The sequence below is a fragment of the Mastigoproctus giganteus genome, chromosome 12 (assembly GCF_048544385.1).
Source record: "Mastigoproctus giganteus isolate SK-2022 chromosome 12, ASM4854438v1, whole genome shotgun sequence".
NCBI classification, from domain to species: Eukaryota; Metazoa; Arthropoda; class Arachnida; order Uropygi; family Thelyphonidae; genus Mastigoproctus; species Mastigoproctus giganteus.
The window spans coordinates 100,618,644-100,641,299 of NC_143586.1; the positions used below are offsets into that span (position 1 = coordinate 100,618,644).

Consider the following 22,656-nt stretch of genomic DNA (forward strand, 5'->3'; position numbering starts at 1 on the left):
ATCTCTAACATTACCATCTCTGAAGACCAAGTTATGGCCTCGTTTGATGTTGTGTCTCTGTTCAGAACTTCATTATCACTCTTAGAACCCCACTGTCTGCCGAAGACATTTGCATTTCTGTCAACTTGTGTTTGACTGGCAGTGTAGTCCTGTTTGGAGAGTCCCTCTTTAGGCAGATGTCTATTGATGCGGCTGTCAGCTCTCCCAAGGCGAATATTGTCATATGGAAGTGCTGCAAGGCCGCGAATGTTTAAACTTTCCAGTTCCTATCGCCTTCTGCTGTCTTAACGTCGATGATATCTTCGTTATCATTGGCCAAGCCTCGGAAGCCCTGCTTTTACAGCACCTGAACTCTCTATCGGCTTTCGTCTAGTTCACTATCGAGTTACAGTCGGACAATGCCCACTCCTCCCTAGATGTTCTAGTTCGGTTCGAAGGCACGCATTTAAGAACCTCGGTCTACCGTAAACCTATGTGTACCGGCTAATTCACCAGCTATAAATAGGCACACATGCCCACAACCGACTTCTTAGCCTGAACCCATTCCTATTTCATAGACGAAAGGCGTGATTAAGATTCGAGAGAAAAAACAGATCTGTCTAAATGTGACTACCCTACCTCTGCTCTAGAAAAATATGACCTGTATGCTAGTGAGTTTGCCGCACACTCCAAGGTCTCCCACAACTATGATGACCCGATCTCGACCGCCTTTATCCTCATTACACTGGCTTCTCACATCGCCTCTCTAAAATTCTACGCGCTCTCCGTATAAAATGTTTACAACTTCCCAGTAAAAACCAACAACCCCTCTTTGCTACGGAGCGACTCGGTATATCGCATTGCCTGCCGTGACTGCGGTGGTTGCTACATTGGGGAATTTGGCAGGAGGCTCCTAGACCGGATCTCAGAACATGAGAGGGCAATCCGGTTTTCGGATTCGGAGCACTCCTCAGTCGCAGAATATTTTTGGTTATCTCAACGCGATCTTGACCCACGCCGAGACATCGAAATCATCGACCATCTGTGAATATGATGATTGTAATCGCATTTGTCATGGTGATTGTAATCGCAATAAAGGCATACGTATTCATCCAATCATGGAGGCAGTTATCCTACAATGTGTAAACGTTGGCGCGTACCCCACGTACGCGCATTGCAGTCACAACCTACAAACATCTAGCTCTAACCAGCGATTGTTGCTTGCATTCGTGTCACGCTTTGTTTACCTTACATGACCATGCCCAGACATTCTTTGTATGATACTAAAGTTTATGATCAGCTGATGAAGAGTCTCTCTGACTCGAAAGCTACTATTTTGTTTTGTTTTGCCTTATTTTATGTAATTTAGTTGTGTTCATTAAACCTGCGTTCATTAAAGCATTACTCGTGTTCATTAAAGGATTAGTAAATTGTTTCTCCTACCTACAACTTCCTTATTCCGTTTCTCCGGAGGCGAGCCATATACGTACATGTAATTTTACTTTATCGAATTCAGAACAGTATTTATCCAGAAAGGAAAAACAAATTGGCATCTATTCATCAGAATAATTCACGCTAGGTGTCGATTGTGTTTCCTTTTGCTGTTACTGTATTTTGGCCGTCACGTTTTTATAAGATGAGTTTGATGACGTTTATTGATGTTTCGGTTGAAGAACAGGTTGGTTTTATTTTCCTGATTTTTTAATGTAATATTCTAATACATTTAAATTATTAATGTGAAGTTTAATGCCGTCGAATTTTATTTTGGGAAACACTTTTTATTGCTGTTTTGATGTGCGTCAAGATTTTCGACCTTATGTTAAAAATTCAAATTGCAATTAGCCTATTATGTATATCATTGTTGTGGAATTGTCATTGCATTAAGAACAACTTTTTACATTGTATTATTTAGTCTATGAAACTGGGGTACCCCTGTTCTTATGAGTCCCAAGCCATGATTTAGCAGGTTTTAGGGTCCCAAAGCATGAGTTTTTAGCAGGCTTTAGGGTCCCAAAGCATGAGTTTTTAGCAGGCTTTAGGGTCCCAAGGCATAGGTTGACAATAAATCCTATTTAAATTCCAGGATGGAATTTAAAACCCCAATGAATTGTGTGTGTGTGTACTTCTGGACTGAAGTCCATCGGACTGGAGATTTGCAAAAGGTCTCCAGTTAACAAAGGTGGTTTTAAGAGTGAAATGGTTTAGACATACAAAAATGAAATTGTATAAGAAAAGTAGTATGGGTTTGTTAAAGGAAAATCATGTATGGCTAATCTGATAAGTTATGACAGCGGTTACCAAACTGCACTGTGGTGCCACATCAAACTCACGGGGGGCACCACCGGATATTTTAAATTTGAGGGAAACAGCTTTACTTGACATCTGTCTGACGCCGCGGGAACTTGCAGTCCTTGAGATTGTCACAGACATTCTCCCAGATATGCCCAGACAAGCTGTTCTTGCTACCTGGGAGTCTAAAACGCTGATGGAACTGATATTCGGGTGACACTCAAGTCAAAGTGGACCCAATTTCGGCCAAGTCCGGACGGTCTATGACAGCCAAATCCTCTGCTTGCACCTTCACGATGGTGGGACTGTTAGTAATCCTGGGTATAACCTTCATGCACAAGTACATGGTGGGTGATCACCCAGGTGTGAACCAACGTAAGCAGGGGTCGAGGTGTGGCGCCCACACCACATGGAGGAACGCCGCCCCTCTATGTTACCAGGCAGTACTAGGTGGTAGATGACTCTCATCAACCGGTGAAATACCACCACTTTGCTTATTGGAGGTTTGAAGTGATGGAACCCATGTTTAGTCTCTAGAGCTAAGTTCCGGCCAACCCTTCCCTATCTCTTCCATCATGCAATATGATTGATGATTTTTGAGGTTATGATGAATGTCGTGGCGAGATCCAATATTCCTTACATTTCTAGGGTACAGCTCTAAAACGGTGTTCGCAGGCCGGCCGCTAGTTAGTACACCGGACTGAACCTATTGGTAACTCTCTAGGAAGCTTCCGGATCAGCTAGTGTATAATCTTGCTACCTCTACTCTGCCAGATAGTGACTGGAGGGAGTCCGAGTAGTGTGTATGCGGGGAGCATTGTCGAGGCCACGTTATGTCAAGGATCTGGGTATATTCTTACCACATGTACGCCATATCCAAAAATTTCATTACTTCATACAGCATGTCCCACCCACTTTTTCTTACTATTGAATACACCATGAATTGTCAAAATAATAGAGCAAGCCTATCTGTGAAAAGATCTAAACCTCCCAAGGACTTCCTAATTCATTTCACAAATATACGTGGTCTCAATTCTAATCTCAATGATGTCCATTTCCACTTGCAGTCTTCCAAACCCCATGTACTTTTTCTGACTGAATCTCAGTTATCAGTTGATTCAACTACTGCTCATCTCAGATGTCCAAATTATTTGCTGTATGATTCCTTTCGACTCAAAGGTGGTACTTGTGCATATGTCCGTTCTGATATTCCCTGTCAGAGACTTGGCAATTTGGAATCTCCTCTCTTTGATCTTCTCTGGCTTAAAATCTCTCTACCTCATTGTGTAAAATTCATCTGTTGTCTCTACCGTTCTCCCAACTCCACTAATCACTTGGAGCTCTTTGACTTCCTCTCTTTGCAACTTGACTTTCTCCAGTCCAACTTTCCTAACAGTGAGGTAATTTTCCTTGGTGATTTTAACGTTCACAACTCCAGCTGGCTTCCGTTTTCTAGTCACACCGACCCAGCAGGTCGAGATGCTGAGGCTTTTGCAATTACTAATGACCTAGCACAGATTATTCATTTACCTACAAGAATACCGGACAATCCTAATCATACAGCTAATACGCTTGATCTTTTTCTCACAAACAACCCTTCTAAGTACAAGGTTGAAGTGAGAGGTCCTTTAGGCACTTCAGATCACAACTTGGTGATTGTCTCTTCTCCAATGGAACCTTTATCTCATGGCTATTCCCAACCTCGTATTGTTTGGCATTACAAGAATGCAAAATGGGATGACCTGCGAGATTCTTTTCTTCTTTTCCTTGGTCTGATTACTGTTTCAAAACTTCTGATGTCAACGTTTGCTCAGATCGTGTCAGTGAAATTATTCTTGCAGGAATGGAATCCTTTATCCCACACTCCACTTTAAAATCTCGTCCTTTATCTAAACCTTGGTTTTCCAATAAATGTGCTAAGGCTGTCCAAGAGAAGAACGTTGCATATCGTAATTGGCTTGTTTCTACTTCTTCAGTTTCATTTTCTGCCTACACCAAAGCTCGCAACAATTGTAAAACAGTTATTAATCAGTCCAAACTAGAGTTTGAACAGGCTAAGAGTAGAAAACTTGCTTCTTGCCCTAATGGTAGCCGAGCATTCTGGTCTCTTGCCAAAGCTATTGGCCGCAACTTTTGCCCATCTCTGCTCCCACCTCTGTCCAAACCAGATGGTTCTGTTGTCACTTCAGCCAAGGATAAAGCTGACCTGCTAGCATCCCATTTTTCTTCGAGCTCATGTATTAATGAGCTTGGTAAAACACCTCCCACCATTCCTAACACGCTCCATTCAATGCCTCCTGTGGTCTTCCGTCAAAAGAATATCAGAAGGATTTTGATGAATCTTGATGCTAAGAAAGCTCCAGGTCCTGAAGGTATTTCTCCACTTGTTCTCAAAACCTGTGCTCCTGAACTTACTCCTATTCTTTGCCGCCTTTTTTCACTTTCTTATTCCAAAGGTGTTTTTCCTTCTGCTTGGAAATTTGCTCATATCCAGCCAGTTCCTAAAAAGGGTGACAAATCCCTCCCATCCAATTATCGTCCCATTGCAATTACTTCTACGCTTTCTAAAGTAATGGAGAAATCAATTAACCGCCAACTCTTAAACCACCTAGAAACCTTCCGTCTGATCAACGATCGCCAGTATGGATTCCGTCAGTGTCGATCCACTGGTGATATTCTGGCTTATGTTACCCATTTATGGACTAATTCAATGGAAAGGTTTGGTGAAACACAAGTAGTTGCTCTTGACATCTCAAAGGCTTTTGATCGTGTTTGGCATAAAGGTCTTCTAAACAAGCTTCCATCTTATGGTTTGCCAACTGTTTTTAGTAATTGGTTATCCAGTTTTCTCTCTGATCGCTCACTGAGGGTGATGGTAGATGGCTCTCTGTCTTCTAACTTCTCCACTAATGCCGGTGTCCCCCAAGGTTCAGTTCTTTCCCCCACTCTTTTCCTCTTGTATATCAATGACCTTCTTCCATTGACTGGAAATCCTATCCATAGTTTTGCCGATGATAGCACATTGCATTCAACTTTCCATTTTGAGAAACCTTGTCCAGCTCAATCAGCTTCAAGTTCTCGAAAATCTGCTGCCAATTCCTCAAATGCCGATCTTCAGGTAATTCTCCAGTGGAGCAAAGACAACTTAGTTGATTTCAACACTTCTAAAACTCAATCTTGTCTTATATCTCGCAAAAAGGATTCTTCTGCTCCTATGCTTCTCTTTAGTGACACTCCGATTTCTAGGCAAAATGATATATCTCTTTTGGGGATTACCCTGACTTCTAATCTCTCTTGGCACAAGCACATTACAAATATTGCTTCCTCTGCATCTAAAAAACTTGGTTTTCTCTTTCGCTCTCAGCGTTACTTTTCTCCCAAACAGCTGCTCACTCTGTATAAATCGCAAATCTGCCCTGCCATGGAATATTGTTCCCACATCTGGGGTGGTGCTCCCAAAACCTCTCTCAGGCTTCTTGATTCCATTCAGAAGAGGGCAGTTAGGTTAATTAATGATTCATCTCTAACAGAGTCTCTCCACTCGCTTTCTCATAGACGCACTGTTTCTGCTGCATGCCTCTTCTACAGATACTTCCATGGGCACTGTTCTTCTGAATTGGCTTCTATAATTCCCGCTCTCTCTTTCAAAACAGTCCGAACACGTGCCGCCACCAGCCATTTACTGTCCAACTTCAAACTCACAGAACCAACTTTTCATCTTCCTCATTTATTGATTCAACTGCCGTTTTCCGGAACAACCTTCCTTCATACGTATTTCCTGAAAATTACAATCTACAGAAGTTCAAGTCCAATATCAACAAATATCTTCTTTCGTCTTCTCAACCTCCAACCCAAGCACGGTACTAAGTACTATAGGTTATAATACCTCTCGTGTTTGGGGTTCTCATAAAAAAAAAAAAAAACTACTAGCTCAAGGTAGTTTATGGTTTCAGAATTACTTATTAAGTTGTTTGGACCTAATTACTTAATAAATGGAACTTTTAAGTATTTCTTTGGGACTAGGGGCACCGTGAAAAAAAATACTTAGACATTAAGGGCGCCGTGAATCAAGAAAGTTTGAGAACCTATGAGATTGATACTAGGGAACTGAATGTGAATTATTTTGTCAAAGTATATTTTGATTAGGAAATGGTTATTGCTCTGAGAGACTAGGTTACATTACTTGTTTCTGATTGTTTCCTTGATATATGTTAATGATATTGATGAAGGCATAAGCTTTCATGACAAAGGTTGCTGATGATAATTACCGATGTAATTATTCCTTTATATGCAGCCATGGTTAGCCTGCATCTTAAGCACTGCGAAAGCAAAAATAAGAGTAGGAGTGTGTTATAGGCCTAATGACTCGAATGAGTACAATGAACAATTGTACAGAGAAATAGTGGGCTAGTAAATCAGAATGTCTTATAATGGGGGATTTTAACTTCCCAGATATTGACCGGAATTTGTGGGTTGGTCACTCACACACTAGTAAGACTTTTGTGGATTTATTGGATGATTGTTTTCTGCAGCAGCATGTTCGAGAGGCAACCAGAGAGGGTAATACTCTTGATTTGGTTATCAGCAGTGATCATTCGTGTATTAAGAATTTGCAGATAAAGGAACCACTATATGGCAACGATCACAGTATACTGATTTGGATTTTAACTAAAGATATAATTACCATCAGGGGCCAAGGAAAGGGTTTTGCTTCCGTAAAGGTGAGTATAGTGGTCTCAGACAGTTTTTAAATTCTGTACAGTGGGATCAACTGACGATGTTACCAACAGTAAATTCTAAGTGGGAAGCATTCAAGGAATTAATCGTGGATGCTACTAAAAGTTTCATATCTATTAAGAAATATTGTTCAAGGTTTAGGCCTAAATGGTTATCAAATGAACTAATGAGACTCGTGACAGAGAAGAAAAATGCATGGGATGCATATAAATTATCAAGCGACTCAGAATCTTATGGCAGATATAAGCTAGTCTGTAATCAGGTCACAAAGGAGGTTAGGCAGGCGAAGGCAAATACGAGAAATCTTTGGCAAAGGATGCTAAGAAAAACAGCAAGGATTTATCAGTGATATTGATGAAGGTATATCAGGCTTATTGGTAACGTTTGCAGATGATACAAAGGTTGGCAGAGTTGTTAATGACAGTAATGGCAGTGTGCTACTGCAACAGGATCTAGATAATTTGGGCAGATGGGCTAAGAAGTGGCAACTGAAGTTTAACCTTGACAAAATGTAAAGTACTGCATATGGGAAGAAGTAACCCCAGAGAAATGTACCAACTGTGGTACTACACTTAAGATGGTAGAAAATGAAAAAGACCTGGGAGTAATTGTGCAGTCAGATATGAAGTTTTCTGAACAATGCAGTCAGACTCCTAGGGCAGGTCATGGGGTTTTGTCAATGATATATAGGAATTTTGCTAGCAGGGGAAAGGAGGTGATTGTTTCTCTGTATAAGGCAATGGTCAGGCTACGCCTTGAGTACTGCGTACAGGTCTCGAGGCCTCATTTTAGGGAGAATGTAGATTTGCTTGAGTGTGCACAGAGAAGGGCAATAAGATTGGTGAGGGGAATGAAGGGATCCTCTTACAAAGAGAGGCTTAAGTTCTGCAAATTGCAGTGGCTGGAGACTAGGCACCTGCACGGTGATCTGATTGAGGTGTATAATGCCTTGAATGGATTGAGCACGCTGAATTCTGATGCTGAACAAGTGGATCCTTCCACTTGTTCAGATTACGAACCTAAGGGGGCATAAATTCAAATTAAGAAAAGACAGATGTAGAATTGATGTGCAGAAATTTGCCTTTAGTCAGCGGGTGGTTAATTGCTGGAACAAACTTCCATCCGTCATTGTGGAAGTTGATAGGTTAAATAAATTTAACAAGGAACTGGACAGGCATTTGGAGGGAATGGTGTGTTTTTTTTTTTTTTTTTTTTTGGCCGTTGCTGCATAAGCTCAGCCAAAAAAGACACACACTTGCTTTCTTGCATCACATGCCACTACTACTACTATAACTGTATACTTTCATTTGATGATAGATATAGATCCATTATAAAAGGTATAATGAAAAGCAGCAAGGTTAATTATTGCTAATAAATGATAGTAACCAAGAAAGACCTAAATTACTCAATTGAACTCAAAAATTGCACTTAAGTTTGGGAAATATAAAGTTTTACATTTAGGTAATATTAATCCCACATTATCATCTTAATACTAGGGAACAAACATATAGCAGTTGAGAAAGAAAAAAAAAGTCCTAGGAAGCTGATTGTGCAGTCTGACATGAGGGTTTTCTCACAATTATGGACAGTTTGCCAGGACATCATAATCTGCTTTTTATAATTATAAGAATTTTGATGTGGGGACAAAGAGGTAATTACTTTTGATTATATGTAGCCATGGTTGGGATACATGTTGAGCTCTATAATAGGTTTTGAAGGTTCATATCAGGATGGTTATGGATCTGTTGTTAAAGATATAGTGAAAAACAGAAAGGTTAATTATTGGTTTAAAGACAATTCCTATGGAAAGACTCAATTTTGTAAGTTACAGTTTGCAGACTAGATGTCTGCATAAGGCCTTAATTGAGTTAATTAAGATTCTGACTGGATATATATATATATAGTAGAAGAATCTCATTAATACAACCTGGTTAATAGGTTTTGTAGGGAAATGACATTGTCATTCTCCTACAAAAGCCTATGTTTACTAAAAAAAGCCTATCTTTTTGATTGGAATGACAAAGTCATTCCCCTATAGCATTGACTTAGCTGACTACAGCATTGACATAACGTTGACTTCTTAATTTACTTTTAACAGCAAGGCCAGTTTTTGGTAGCTACAACATAATACAACTCTGAAAAACATCTATTGTAGATTAGTTGCAATTGTGTTTACTAAAAAAGCCTTTTTTTTTTTGAGGGGAATGACAAAGTCATTCCTCTACAAAAAGATAGGCTTTTTTAGTAAACACATTTGTTTATTGCAAAACTCAGTTAAATATATGTTGCAAAGTCCTTTTTTACTCCTTGAGAAAATGTGGTTTTGTATGTTTAATACAAACTTCTGTTCAGTTTTTCTATAAATATTTAATCCCACTACCCAGATGTGATTATCCAGGTCTGCATTTCCTGAAAGATAGCATTGACTTCTTAATTTACTTTTACAACAAGGCCAGTTTTTGGTAGCTACAACATAAGTACAACTCTGAAAAACATCTATTGTAGATTAGTTGCACTTTATGTTGCCTTTTGTGCAATTTTTAAAGGATCTGAGCTGATATCTGATATCCTTTTGGAGCTTGTCTTTAAATTAATTTAAAGTCTGTATTAAACCTCATCTAGCAGTTATGCTAAAAAAGGGAAAGCAGAGAGAATTAATCCTGGAAATTAAACTGAAACTTATACAGGAGGTTGATCGGATGAAATGAAGTAAAACAGACATTGCAGAAGAATACAACATCCTTTATCTGCTTTGTCAATGAAACTGAAAAACAAAAAACTTGAAGTGCATAACACTGGAATGGCGATAAAAAACAAAAGAATGAATTTGTGGTGCAAAACATGGGGAGTTAGAAGCAAAGCTTATTCAGTGGTACAAACAAATTTGATCATCTGATTTGACAGTATCAGGTCCAGTTTTGTGAGAAAAGGTTGATTATCTATCAATATATCTTAACAATATGGAATTGACAACTTCAAATGTAGCATTGGCTGGCTCCAAAGATTTAAGGACAGGAATAACTTAGTTTTCACAATGTTTGCAGTGAGTCTGCATCAGTTGACAAACAAAAGGCCACAGACTGTTTCAGTTCTATACAAGCCATTCTTTAAAAATATAATCCAAAGGATATTTTTAATCATGACAAGATAGGTATTTTTTATAATTTGCTTCCAAACAAAACAATTTCCATTTGAGAAGTCTTTTAATGGTGGAAAATTAAGTAAAAAAAAACAACCCATTATTCTGTTATGCTGCAGTGTAGACAGCAGTACAAAATTGCACCCACTTGTGGTTGGAAAATTATCCAGGCCAAGATGTTTTAGAATTTTATCAATTTTCATGCGATTATGATGTTATTCAAAGTTTGTTTTGGTTATTGAGTGTGGATGGAAGAATGGCTTCAGGAAAATGGAAAATTTTAATGATTCTAGTTTATTGCATAGCATGTTCTGCTGAGGCACTTAAATTTACGAATATGTAGTTGTTGGTTTTACTCAGTATCATCAGTTTTATGCAACCACTGGACCAAGGCATTATTTATCTGCAACATAGAAGAGAACAATTTGCTGCTGAAGTGAAATGTCTCAGATCCTTATTGTTATTGTTTCAGACAGTATAATAATCAACTGCTTTAAAAAGAATGATTTTGTGGAGAACATACATCAGGAGCATCTTTATTTCCAACACATGTAAAGCCGAAATTCAAATACTGTACTGCCATCATACTTTCGTTTTGGTCTTTCATTAGTTGGTCTTTCATTGTTTTTTCACTTCAGATTTTTGGGGGAAAAAAGGCTGTGATTGTTCATCCTCACTTTGAAGTGTGACAATATTGAGTTCATATTCATCGACCACAGTTGCACTACTAGAAGTACTTTGCTTCTTGTTTTAAAGTTCCCTTTTTCAACCACAGATCCATGGTCATTTATTTTAATAATAATAATAATCATTTATTTAAATAAACTTTTATTATTTATTTTAATAATAATAAAAATTTTGAAATACCAATAATTATAAAAAAAATTACACAAGGAAGTAAGTTTAGTTATGATATTGATTTGCTTCCCCCTTTCCTTCAGCTCCTGTACTCCAGGATAAATTGTATATAAGACCGTAGACGTCATTACCCCTATGCATACTTTTCTATGCAAACTTAACATAAAGCTTAATGTCCAAGTTTGCAGATGATACGAAGGTTGGCAGGGTTGTTAAGGACACTAATGACAGTACGCTGCTGCAACAGGATCTAGAAATGTTGAGCAGCTTGCTGAGAGGTGGCAAATGAAGCTTAACATTGACAAATGTACAGTACTACGTATGGGAAGCAGTAACCCCAGAGTGACGTATCAACTCTGTGGTACTACACTGACTGGTAGAGAACGAAAAGGACCTGGGGGTAATTGTGCAGGCAGATATGAAGTTTACTGAGCAGTGCAGATGGTCTGCAAGAGTAGCTCATAGTGTCTTGTCAATGATATACAGGAATTTTTCTAGCAGGGATAAGGAGGTGATTATCCCCTTGTATAAGGCAATGGTCAGGTCACACCTTGAGTACTGTATATAGGTCTGGAGGCCTCATTTTAAGAAGGATGTAGAGCTGTTAGAACGAGTACAGAGAAGGGCAACAAGTTTAGTGAATGGAACGAATGGTTGCGCTTAAGAGGAAAGGGCTTAAATTTTGTAAATTAGTGTCTGGAGACTAGGAACCTGCGAGCTGATCCGATTGAGGTGTATAAAGTCTTGAGTGGTTTGAGCATGCTCAATGCTGATGGGATGCTTCCTCTTGCTCAGAATAATCACCTGAGAGGGAATAAATTCAAATTGAGGAAAGACAGATGTAGGATAGATGTGCGGAAGTTTGTCTTTAGCCAGCGGGTAGTTGTTTAGTGGAACAGACTTCCATCCTTTGTTGCGGAAGTTGATAGCCTAAATAAATTTAAGGCTGAGCTGGACAGGTATGTGGAAAGAACAGAGGAGTGAAATGGGAGAGTGGTTTTTTTTTTTTTTTTTTTTTTGGCTGATGCTGCATAAGCTTGCTTTCTTGCATCATATGCCTCTACTAATGGTAATGCTAATGCTAACTCCGCCAAAATAGTGTTCTGTGGTCTATTTGATTATTAGTCTATGCCAGTATATTAATAACTTAAAAAAAAATAAATACATATTGTTACTGCAAAGTTTAGTTATGTTTAAGCATCCACACTACCTATCCGAATAAATTGAGTTCTTAAGAAAGATAAGCAATCAATAGTATGATCGTTTAAAATGGACCTAATTTTGGTACATACAGTATTTGATTAACGGCAGAAAATGCCCTTTCGAATTCTATTCTGGTACTATTGTACTGAGATAATTGTAGACTATCTCGGTCCATATTTTCTAGGAACTTTTTTAGCAAAAATAGTTAAGTATTTCATTAATTTCCAACTCATGTTCATCTTTTAAAATCTCATTGGAGTCAGGCAATTTCTTATTTTGGAAAGAATTTGCGAACACTGATGTTCGGTTCAATGTTGGTCTTCCATGGTTGAATTATGTTCATCGTTTTCTGAAGGAGAAGGTCATTTTATTAAGAAAAGTATAATTTTCACTATAGTATCTTTATTGAGTCTGGGAGAGAGAGAGCAAAGAGTGGGGATAAGAAATAAAGAAGTGAGCAAAGAGTGCAGTTAAGGAATTCTTCACATATGTAAATGCAAAGAAAAGAAGGACAAATCAGATTGGACCCTTATGTAATGGACGTGGGATAGTATTAGATAGCATAGCTAAAGTTGCAGATGAAAACAGTTACTTTGCATTGATATTTACATAAAAAAACCCTTTGTGTCAATGAGATATTATGGAAGTGAAGTTGAAAAAAATGTAATTAATGATGTTGAAATTTGAAATGAGAAAACTTTCGCGCCTACAGGCGAATAAGGCTTCTGTGGTTGAAGGTGTATACTCTATAATCTTAAAGGAGGCAGCAAGTGAGTGCATTGAACCATTAAGGCTAGTTATGAGAGCATCACTGGACTCAGGAGAGATTCCATTGGATTGGTGTAAATTGGAACATCAAGGCAGTTTTAGGAGTGTAACAGGAAATTACCGACCAGCCAGTCTAACTTCAGTAGTAGGGAAAATCATGGAGGCAATGATCAAGGGTGGAATTCAGGATCATTTAGATGGAAATGGAATTCTGTAGGATACACAGCATGGTTTTGTAAAGAGAAAATCATGTTTAACAAATCTGGTTAGCCATTTTGACAGGTCACTCGTGAGCTGGATTTAGGGGATAATTTTGACATTGTTTATTTGTATTTCAGCAAATCATTTGATTCAGTCCCACATGAGTGGTTACTTTATAAGTTGGAGCAGGCTGGAATCATAGGGAAAAATCCTTAGATGGATAGCACGAGGGCACCAGGCAGACTGTTGTGATAAATGGTTATTCCTCAGATTGGGTTAATGTAAGAAGTGGGGTTCCCCAAGGATCAGTATTGGGACCACTGTTGTGTTTGATTATCTTAAATGACATCTATGAAGGGATGGAGGTTGCGAGGTCTAAACTTGCAGATGATGTAAAGATCAGTAGAGTAGTTAATGATCGCCGCCAAGCAGCGCTTCTTCAGAGTGACCTAGATAGACTTCCAGGATGGTCAGAAAAGTGGCAGCTATGCTTTAATTCAGCAAAATGCAAGGTCTTACACCTGGCGAACAGCAACTCAAAATTACTTATACAATTGGTGGAGTTGAACTAAAGTCAGTAGCGGAGGAACGGGACTTGGGAGTTACGATATGGTCAGACATGAAGTTGTCAGAGAATTGTGGACAGGTTGCAATGTTGCATGGTGTCCTATCGATGATTTATCGAACATTTGCTACTAGAGATAGCAACGTCCTAATCAAATAAAGGTGATTTTATAACCTTTATGTGATTAAATTATAAACAATTATTTTTTTAAAATTAGTACAGAAAAATCGGTATTTGTTGTATCAATACCGCTATTTCAATACAAGAAAAAAATTACCGGGATCGCGGTATTGTAAGCCCTAGTGGATCTCAACTAGAAATGTGCAATATCTTGAAAACGATTCACTTAAGGACCCATGTTTACTAGGCTTTTTTTTCGTATTTCACCCTGTATATACAGGGTGTTTCAAAAATGGTCAATAATTTAATGGTAAACTGTACAAACTAAAATAAGCAAAAAAAAGTCCCAGTGAACATTGGGCTGCAAATGAACTGTTTTCGAGATAATGCACATTTTCTGTTAAGATTCACCGCTGACTATGGGAGCACTAGTTTAGCAAAAAACTGAGAGTCCTTTGCTAAGGGTGGTTTTATTAAACATAAGATAATACATATTTTTAATTTTTGGTTTCAACACCACAGGATATTCTTTCTAATACACTTTACTCAAAACATCAGGTGTTATGCTTCTGGGCCTACCCGCTCGTACTCCATTTGTGAAGCGCCCATGTTCTCTAAGGCATTGATGTACCCTGATGAATGTGCACCTGTTGGGCTGCCTTCGGTGTGGAAATGCTTCTTGGTACAAACGTGCAGCCTCGAGTGCACTGCTGTTGGCCTTACCATACATGAAGTGCATGTTCGCATACCCTTCGTTGCTGTAACCTCTTTCGATGTTGACTATCCTTTGCCAAGTACTAGTATGCCTGTTATGTCTCAGAGTGTTGAGAGAGGGGAAAGGGAGAGAATGAGCATAACCTAACCTAAACAAACAAGTCAGTGGTGGATCCCAACTAGAAATGTGCAATATCTCGAAAACGATTCACTTAAGGACCCATGTTTTCTAAGCTTTTTTTGCATATTGTAGCCTGTTTCACCTTTAAATTATTGACCATCACTTTTGAAATACCCTGTATAATTACACTGAAGTTTGTTTTATGTATTATACTATATGCTTACATTTGTAATTTATAAATTAGTTATAATAAGTAATAATTATCTATTAATTGAATTCTTAGCTGACAAAAAAATATGCCAACCTGTAATATTAGAATTTGAATTACCTATTTACCAAAATTAAAACACTGCAGTTTCACTACCATTCACTACACTAAGAGTTGTTGGTTACAAGATACAATATTCATACCAAATTAACAATACAAAGGCTCTATGGCTATTAAGTCATAACTTAAAAAGCCTTTAGCTAAATTTAAAAATAGGCTAGCAGATATGAATAGGACTATTAAAACTATTCATTGACCTTGCATTGTGATATGTCAATTAAGTAAAAAAAAAAATAAGGCAAAATTTTTCAAAAGACTTCTGTTTCCAACAGCTCAACATTCTTCAACTGTACTATTTGATCAAGGTAACTTGTGCAATATGCCATTTAAACGTTCTATCATTGAAACCCTTTTGGAATGTCACCAGCAAGAAGACAGTTATCAGAAGAAACTCCTACTGAAATTTGAACCTGAATTTGGAAATACATTGATGAAACTAATATTGCTGCATCCTCTGTTTCCAACATAAATCTGAGTTGTTTTTGAGTATGGTGGGGGAGTTCACAAACTGACAAAAAGGAAACTGAAGCAGTGGTGCAGCCTGCCGTTTTCACTACACATTCATACACTATTCAGGTGTCAAAATCTGGATGGGAGACCTGGGTAGTAGTTGTGCATTTGCTTTCTGCAGTGTGACAGGAAATTTGAAAAACATGTTAAGTAGGTTGTCAGACCTTATACCCTTCCAGATATAGTGTGTGATTGTACCACTGATAACATGCCTCCCAACTTATTGGATGCAGAACTCTTTGAAGATGGAATTGCTGAAGCCTTTTTTGATCTATCATACCTATTGTAGATGAATGCAAGTTTATCATCTGGATACTTTCTCGAGGAAGACACCATGGATCAAGTTTTCTTGAGGAAGACATCATGGATCACTCACAGTTAACAATGTAATATTGTTAACTGTGAGTGACGTTTCTTTTGTCAGTACAAATTGTATTAATGTTATTTGAAAATATTAGGGAAAAGAATATTCTAGACCTCATCATCACCCATGAACCAGATGACAAGGCTGACAGTACAGAAGCCAGTAGCAGGAAGTCATCACTCAGTTCTACGGTGGACGATGACGAGAGAGAGAGGTAGTAGTAGTAGTTAGGAAAAGGTTTTAATTTCAGGAAAGAAAATTACGAAGGCTTAAGGTGCTGTATGGCCTCTATTAACTGGGTAGATATATTACAGAGAGCGAATACAACTGAATTGTGGTATACCTTTTTAAAACATTTGTCACCTTGAATGTGTATATGTACACCTTGAATGTGTATATGTACACATTCAAGGTGACAAATGACAAGGTGACAAGGATACAGAAATGTGTATATACCATTAAAAAAATACTCCATGTGAGGAGGATTCCAAGTTTGAATAATAAAGTTACCAGATTACTTGATCAGAAGAAGACAGCATGGAAAAGTTAGAGCAGTAAAAAGTAATGAAGCCTATAACAGCTACAAATTGATCTGTAATAGGGCTACAGAAAAGTTTAGGCTGGCAAAGGCAAATTATGAGAAATTGCTGGCAAAGAGTGGAGATAAGGAATTCATATATATAAATGCAAAGAAGAGGACAAATCAGATCGGACTCTTATGTAATGGGCATAGGATAGTATTAGATACCCCAGCTGAAGTTGCAGATGAATTCAACGGTTACTTTGCATCAATATTTACAGAAGAAAAACCCTGTGTCAATGAGAAATTAAAAGTTGAAAAAAAATGTAATTAATGATGTTGAAATTTCACACGTTTATTTAATGAAAAAACTTTTGAGCCTACAGGTGAGTAAGACTCCTGGGGTTGATAGCATATATGTTAAAATTTTAAGGGAGGCGGCAAGTCGATTCATTGAACCATTAAGACTAATTATGAGAGCACCATTGGACTCGAGGGATTCTGTTAGTTTGGAAAAGTGCCAATGTATTGCCAAAGAGTGGCAATACGTTGCCACAGAAAGGTGGTTCTAAGAGTGTAGTGGGAAATTACCGATTGGTCAAGTTAATTCAGTAGTAGGGATAATCATGGAGGCAATGAACAAGGAATGTAATTCGGAATCATTTAGATAGAAATGGAATTCTGAAGGATACACAGGATGGTTTTGTAAAGGGAAAATCATTATTATTATTATTTATTATTAGCTATATGGTGCAAGGAAGCTTGAGGCTTATGCTGCACCAGCCAAAAAAAAAATCCCTAGTTACCCTGAGAGAGAGAAACAAACAAAAGTAGAAGGAAATCACCAAGAAAGAGAAGAATGATAATATCCAGCTCAGGACCCTGGGTGTGCCAAGCCCATACTCACCAGATGTGAGCCCCTGGGGATAGTTTCACAAACCTGGTTAGCTGTTTTGACAGGATCACTCATGAGCTGAATTTAGAGAATAATTTCAACATTGTTTATTTAGATTTCATCAAAGCATTGGACTCAGTCCCACACGAATGGTTACTTTATAAGCTGGAACTGGTTGGAATTGCAGGGAAAATCCTTAGATAGATAGTAGAATGGTTTCAAGGCAGGAGGTAGAGGGTTATGATAAATGATTATTTCTCAGATTCGGTTAATGTAAGAAGTGTGCGTCCCCAAGGATCAGTAATGGGACCACTCTTGTGATTTTCTTAAATGACATTGATGAATGGATACAGGGCTTGATTTTTCAATATTGCAGATGATGTAATGATCGGTACAGTAGTTAATGATCACTGCCAAGCAGAGCTTCTTCAGAGAGTGACCTAGATAGACTCCAGGGATGGTCATCAAAGTGGTACCTTTGCTTTAATCCAGCAAAGTGCATCGTCTTACACCTGGGGAACAGTAACCCCAAAATAACTTATACACCTGGTGGAGTTGAACTAAAATCAGTAGTGAAAGAAAGGGATTTGGGAATTATGATACGGTCACACGAAGTTTGACTTAGTTGCCCAACATTATCGTGAAGTTGTCAATAATAATCAGAATATTTTTTTTAAAAATTGCAAAAAAAAAAAAAAAAACTCTACACTTCTTTTTTTGATGTAATGCTGCTTTCTGCATCTAGTTATGTATTATCATTCAGTTACATTTCTGTTGGATCAGAGTTCCAGAGAATTGCAGCTTTTTTAAGCCAAAATTGTACAATAATAGCTGACAAGAATGATCTCCTCTTTCTCCTCTGATTTTAAAATCTATTTTCATGCTGCTGCGTTGTTATGAACTTTCTACAGTTACTTTAAAGAGAAGTGCCTACTGAAAGATTTATAACATACTTTGAAGCATTACTTGAAATGATCATGAGAAATATTTAAAAAACTTATGTACTCCAGAAAAGTTTAATTAGACATAAAATGTATCAAAATGTATAACTGTTATGTTTATAGAAAACTATGTAACCCAGGTTGCAAATAATCTGTAATATCTATAAATTGTTGTTTCCAAGCTGCCTGCCACACATTTATTTCCCAGTTTGTAGCTCTGTGCAGATGATTCTTCCTGATCCAGTTCTGGATAGAGGAAAAACAAATTTCAATAACTTCCCATTCTAATGATTGGCCGAAATTACCAGTTAGATCGAAAAAAATTTAGAAAAATAACTGACTGTTTGTTTCCTTATAAGCGATTTTATTTTTAGACAAAAAAAATTCTATTTCCTGTCATGTTATAATATTCTGAAAATGGAGTATAGTAATTATCAAAAAGAGCCAATTTTGTTGTAGAAGTTTTTAAAAATTACTTTGTATTTAAAATAAGATACTTTATTTTAACAGTGCATAGAGAAGAACTCACTGGGAAAAATTTCAATTAAATATCAATTTTCTGCCATGTTAGAAATTCCTTAAAAATTATGGAGTTTAGTAATTAACAAAGCAACCACTTAATAAAAGAAAAATATGAAGCAAAAAAAAAAATCATTGCTATGATATTAATTTCTAAAGATCAAGGTAAGAAAATGTTTTTAATTTCAGCAGAAAGTAATTGTAATAAGTAATATATATATAACTTTAAAAAATATATATATATATATTTTTTTTTTGTCAGTTATTTTTTATGGCTTTCATTTTAAATTCTGAAAAATAAAATTGCGAAAAAAAAAATACTAAATTCTAATAATGAAATAATGCTTGTCAAGTTAATTTTATGAATTTATAGAATATATTGTTTGAAAACTGTATTGTTAAAGAAGCAGGATTTAAGATTCCAAAACTCTATTTTCATAAAAACGATATTTGATAGTATGAACCAGAGCTTTAATGCTCAATACGTTCTATGTGATATCAATTTTTGTAAAAGAATAAGAGAAGTTTATCTCAATATGAACACTTCAGTATGACATTCTCCAGAAATTAAAACGAAAACAATTAAACAGTCGAAGATCTTACATTACAGTAAGAAATAAGAAACACAAAATCTAAGGAAGTGCATCCAATTGATGTTGGTGGACAATGCAATGTTGACTGTTTGGTGTGACATAAGCACTGGGAAAGGAAAAATGAGATAATGAATCTGATGAGTATAACAGCAATTGTGCAGAGAAATAGTGGGCCAGTAAATCAGTGTCTTATAATGAGGAGTTTTAATTTCCCAGAGATTGAGTGGAATTTGTGGGTTGGTCACACGCACACTAGCAAGACTTTTGTGGATTTATTGGATGACTGTTTTCTACGGCAACATTTTGGAGAGGCAACCAGGGGGAATAATACTCTTGATCTGATTATCAGCAGTGGTTATTCATGCATTAAGAATTTGCAGATAAAGGAACCACAGAGTGACAGTGATCACAATGCACTGATGTGGAAATTATTTAAAGATGTAGCTACCATCAAGGCTAAAAGGAAGGGCTTTTGTAAAGGTGACTACAGAGGTCTCGGACAGTTTTTAAATTCTGTACAGTGGGATCAACTGATGATGTTACCAACGTTGAATTCTGAATGGGAAGCCTTTATGAACTTAATTTTGGGGCTAATAGGCTTTTCATTCCATCTGAGAAATACTAAGAAATACTGTTCAAGGTTTAGGCCTAAATGGATGTCAGATGAATTAATGAGGCTCATTGCAGAGAAGAAGAATGTATGGGATGCATATAAAGTATCAGGTGACACAGAAGTCTGTGGCAGGTATAAACTAGTCTGTAATCAAGTCACAAAGGAAGTTAGGCAGGCGAAGGCATATTATGAGAAATCTGGCAAAGGATGCAAAGAAAAACAGCAAAGAGTTCTTTACTTATTATATAGAAGGAAAGGGATGAATCAGATTGGACCACTTAACATAGATGGAATGACTATTGATGATCATGCTCAGGTAGCTGACAAATGAGGGGAGTGCCAGAAGTTTATCAAATGCTAACAGGGAACTAAGTTATTTTGTAATAATTGAGAGCAAAGTGGAGGAGAAATTGTTGCAGTTAAACATAAGGAAGGTACTTGGGATGGGCGGGATCTGTCCAGTTATATTATAGGAGGCAGCAAAGGAAGTAAGCAAACCCTTAGCCAAGCTTCCTTGGACTCTGGACTGTGGACTGGAGGTGTGCAAATGTACCATCAATTCACAAAGGGGGTTTAAAAGGTGACACAAGTAACTACAGAGCTGTTAGTTTAACTTGTGTTCCTGGGAAAATAATGGAATCACTGGTTAAAGGAGCATTGCAGGATCATCTAGACAAGACTGCAGTAATAGTTAAGACACAGCATGGGTTTGTTAAAGGGAGATCTTGTCTGACAAATTTGATTAGTTACTGTGATGTGGAGGTGCCTCTGTAGCCAGGCGGGCAGGAGCAGCAGTGCGTAGCACATGCTTCTTGATTACACCGTGGTTCGATCCCGTGACCATCAAATACAGAGGATGCAGAAAGGTTAGGGAATGACCACTGCATATCCCCGGAGCAATATGGCCTTAGTTGCTAATGCTCCTGAAAACCAAACAACAACTATGATGTGGTCACAAAGGAACTGAATGCCAAAAATAATTTTTATATCATATACATGGATTTCAGGAAAGCGTTTGATACTGTTGCACATGGAAGACTTCTGTACAAATTGGAGAGGTATGGCATTAAGGGTAAGTTGCTACAATGGATAAAAGGCTGGTTGAGTGAGAGATGACAGAGAGTGGTAATAAATGGACACTGCTCTTTGTGGACAAATGTTGTTACTGGAGTTCCCCAGGGTTTGGGCCCATTGTTGTTTTTGTATATTTATCAATGATATTGATGAGGATATATCAGGTTTAATGTCCAAGTTTGCAGATGACACAAAGGTTGGCAGGGTTGTTAATAACAGTAAGGTACTCCAACTGGATCTAGATAAGTTGGGAAAATGGGCTGAGAAGTGGCAACTGAAGTTTAACATTGACAAATGCAAAGTACTGCATATGGGTAGCGATAACTGAAGGAAGTGGAAAGTGAAAAATACCGGGGGATAATTGTTCAGTCAAATATGAAGCTCGCTGAGCAGTGCAGATGGGCTGCCAGGGCAGTCTTGTCAATGATATATAGGAATTTTGTTAGCAGGGACAGGGAAGTGATTATCCTGTTATACAAGACAGTAGTCAAGCCACACCTAGAGTACTGTGTACAGGCGCCGACCGGGCTAGCCAGGTGGGTAAAGTGCCTGCCTGGCAACCCAAAGGTCGCGGGTTCGATTCCCGCCTTGGGCTTGGATCAAAGTACTGCAAAAACCTTGGGAGGTGCACTATGGCCACAGAAGCCGATGCGCCAACAACTACCAAACAAAAAAAAAAAAAAAACTGTGTACAGGCCAGGAGGCCTAATTTTAGGAATGATGTAGAGTTTCTAGAACGAGTACAAAGAAGTGCAACAACACTGGTGAGGGGAACAAAGGGAGTGTGCTCTTACCAAGAAAGGCGTAAATTCTGCAAATTGCAGTGCCTGGAGAGTAGGCACCTGCGAGGCGATCTGATTGAGTTGTATAAGGCCTTGAATGGGTTGAGCAGCTGAATGCTGATGGGATTCTTCGTCTTGCTCAGACTAAGAACCTGAGGGGCCACGGTTTCAAATTGAGGAAAGATAGTTGTAGATGTGCGATGTGCGGAAATTTGACTTTAGCCCGCTGGTAGTTGATTGGTGGAGCAGGCTTCCATCTTTCATTGTGGAAGTTGATAGCCTAAGTAAATTTAAGGCTTAGCTGGACAGGCATTTGGAACGAATGGAGGGGTGAAATGGGAAGTTTTTTTTTTTTTTTTGGCTGATGCTGCATAATGTTGCTTTCTTGCATCGTATGCCTCTGCTAATGCTAATTCAGAGTATGGTGTTGAGAAAAATTTATAGTTTTGTGGAAAGAATTGCAGAAACCGTCGAAATTAAATTTCATGAGAATTCTGTTAATGTTCGCCGGCCATATCTAATCTCTGACCAAAGGCAAATAATCCCTATTTATGTTCCATGCTCACCCCTATTCAGTAATTCTCATTCCTGTGATCACAACATATGTTTGAAAAGCATTGTCAGATTCAGGAATGAAAATCGTTTTGCAATTTTTTTGTTAAATTAATTTTTAATTGTGTTCATTTGATTTTTAATAATTTTTACTGTAATATAAGATTTTCGATTTTTTAATTGTTTTCGTTTTAATTTATGGAGAGTATTATATGGAAGTGTTCTACATATCATATTGAGGTAAACTTCTTCTTTTACAAATAAAAAGGAT

General features: G+C 37.7%; 1 protein-coding gene across 1 annotated transcript in view; it reads left to right on the forward strand.

The window, feature by feature from the left end:
• Window positions 1-1,531: 1,531 nt before the first annotated feature.
• eIF3m (eukaryotic translation initiation factor 3 subunit m) overlaps window positions 1,532-22,656 on the forward strand; it is a 123,486-nt gene continuing 102,361 nt past the window's right edge. Inside the window, exon 1 of the mRNA XM_090386747.1 lies at window positions 1,532-1,657. Within this exon, the coding sequence (XP_090242873.1) occupies window positions 1,616-1,657 (42 nt within the window). The 5' untranslated portion in view covers window positions 1,532-1,615. The remainder of the gene's footprint in view (window positions 1,658-22,656) is intronic.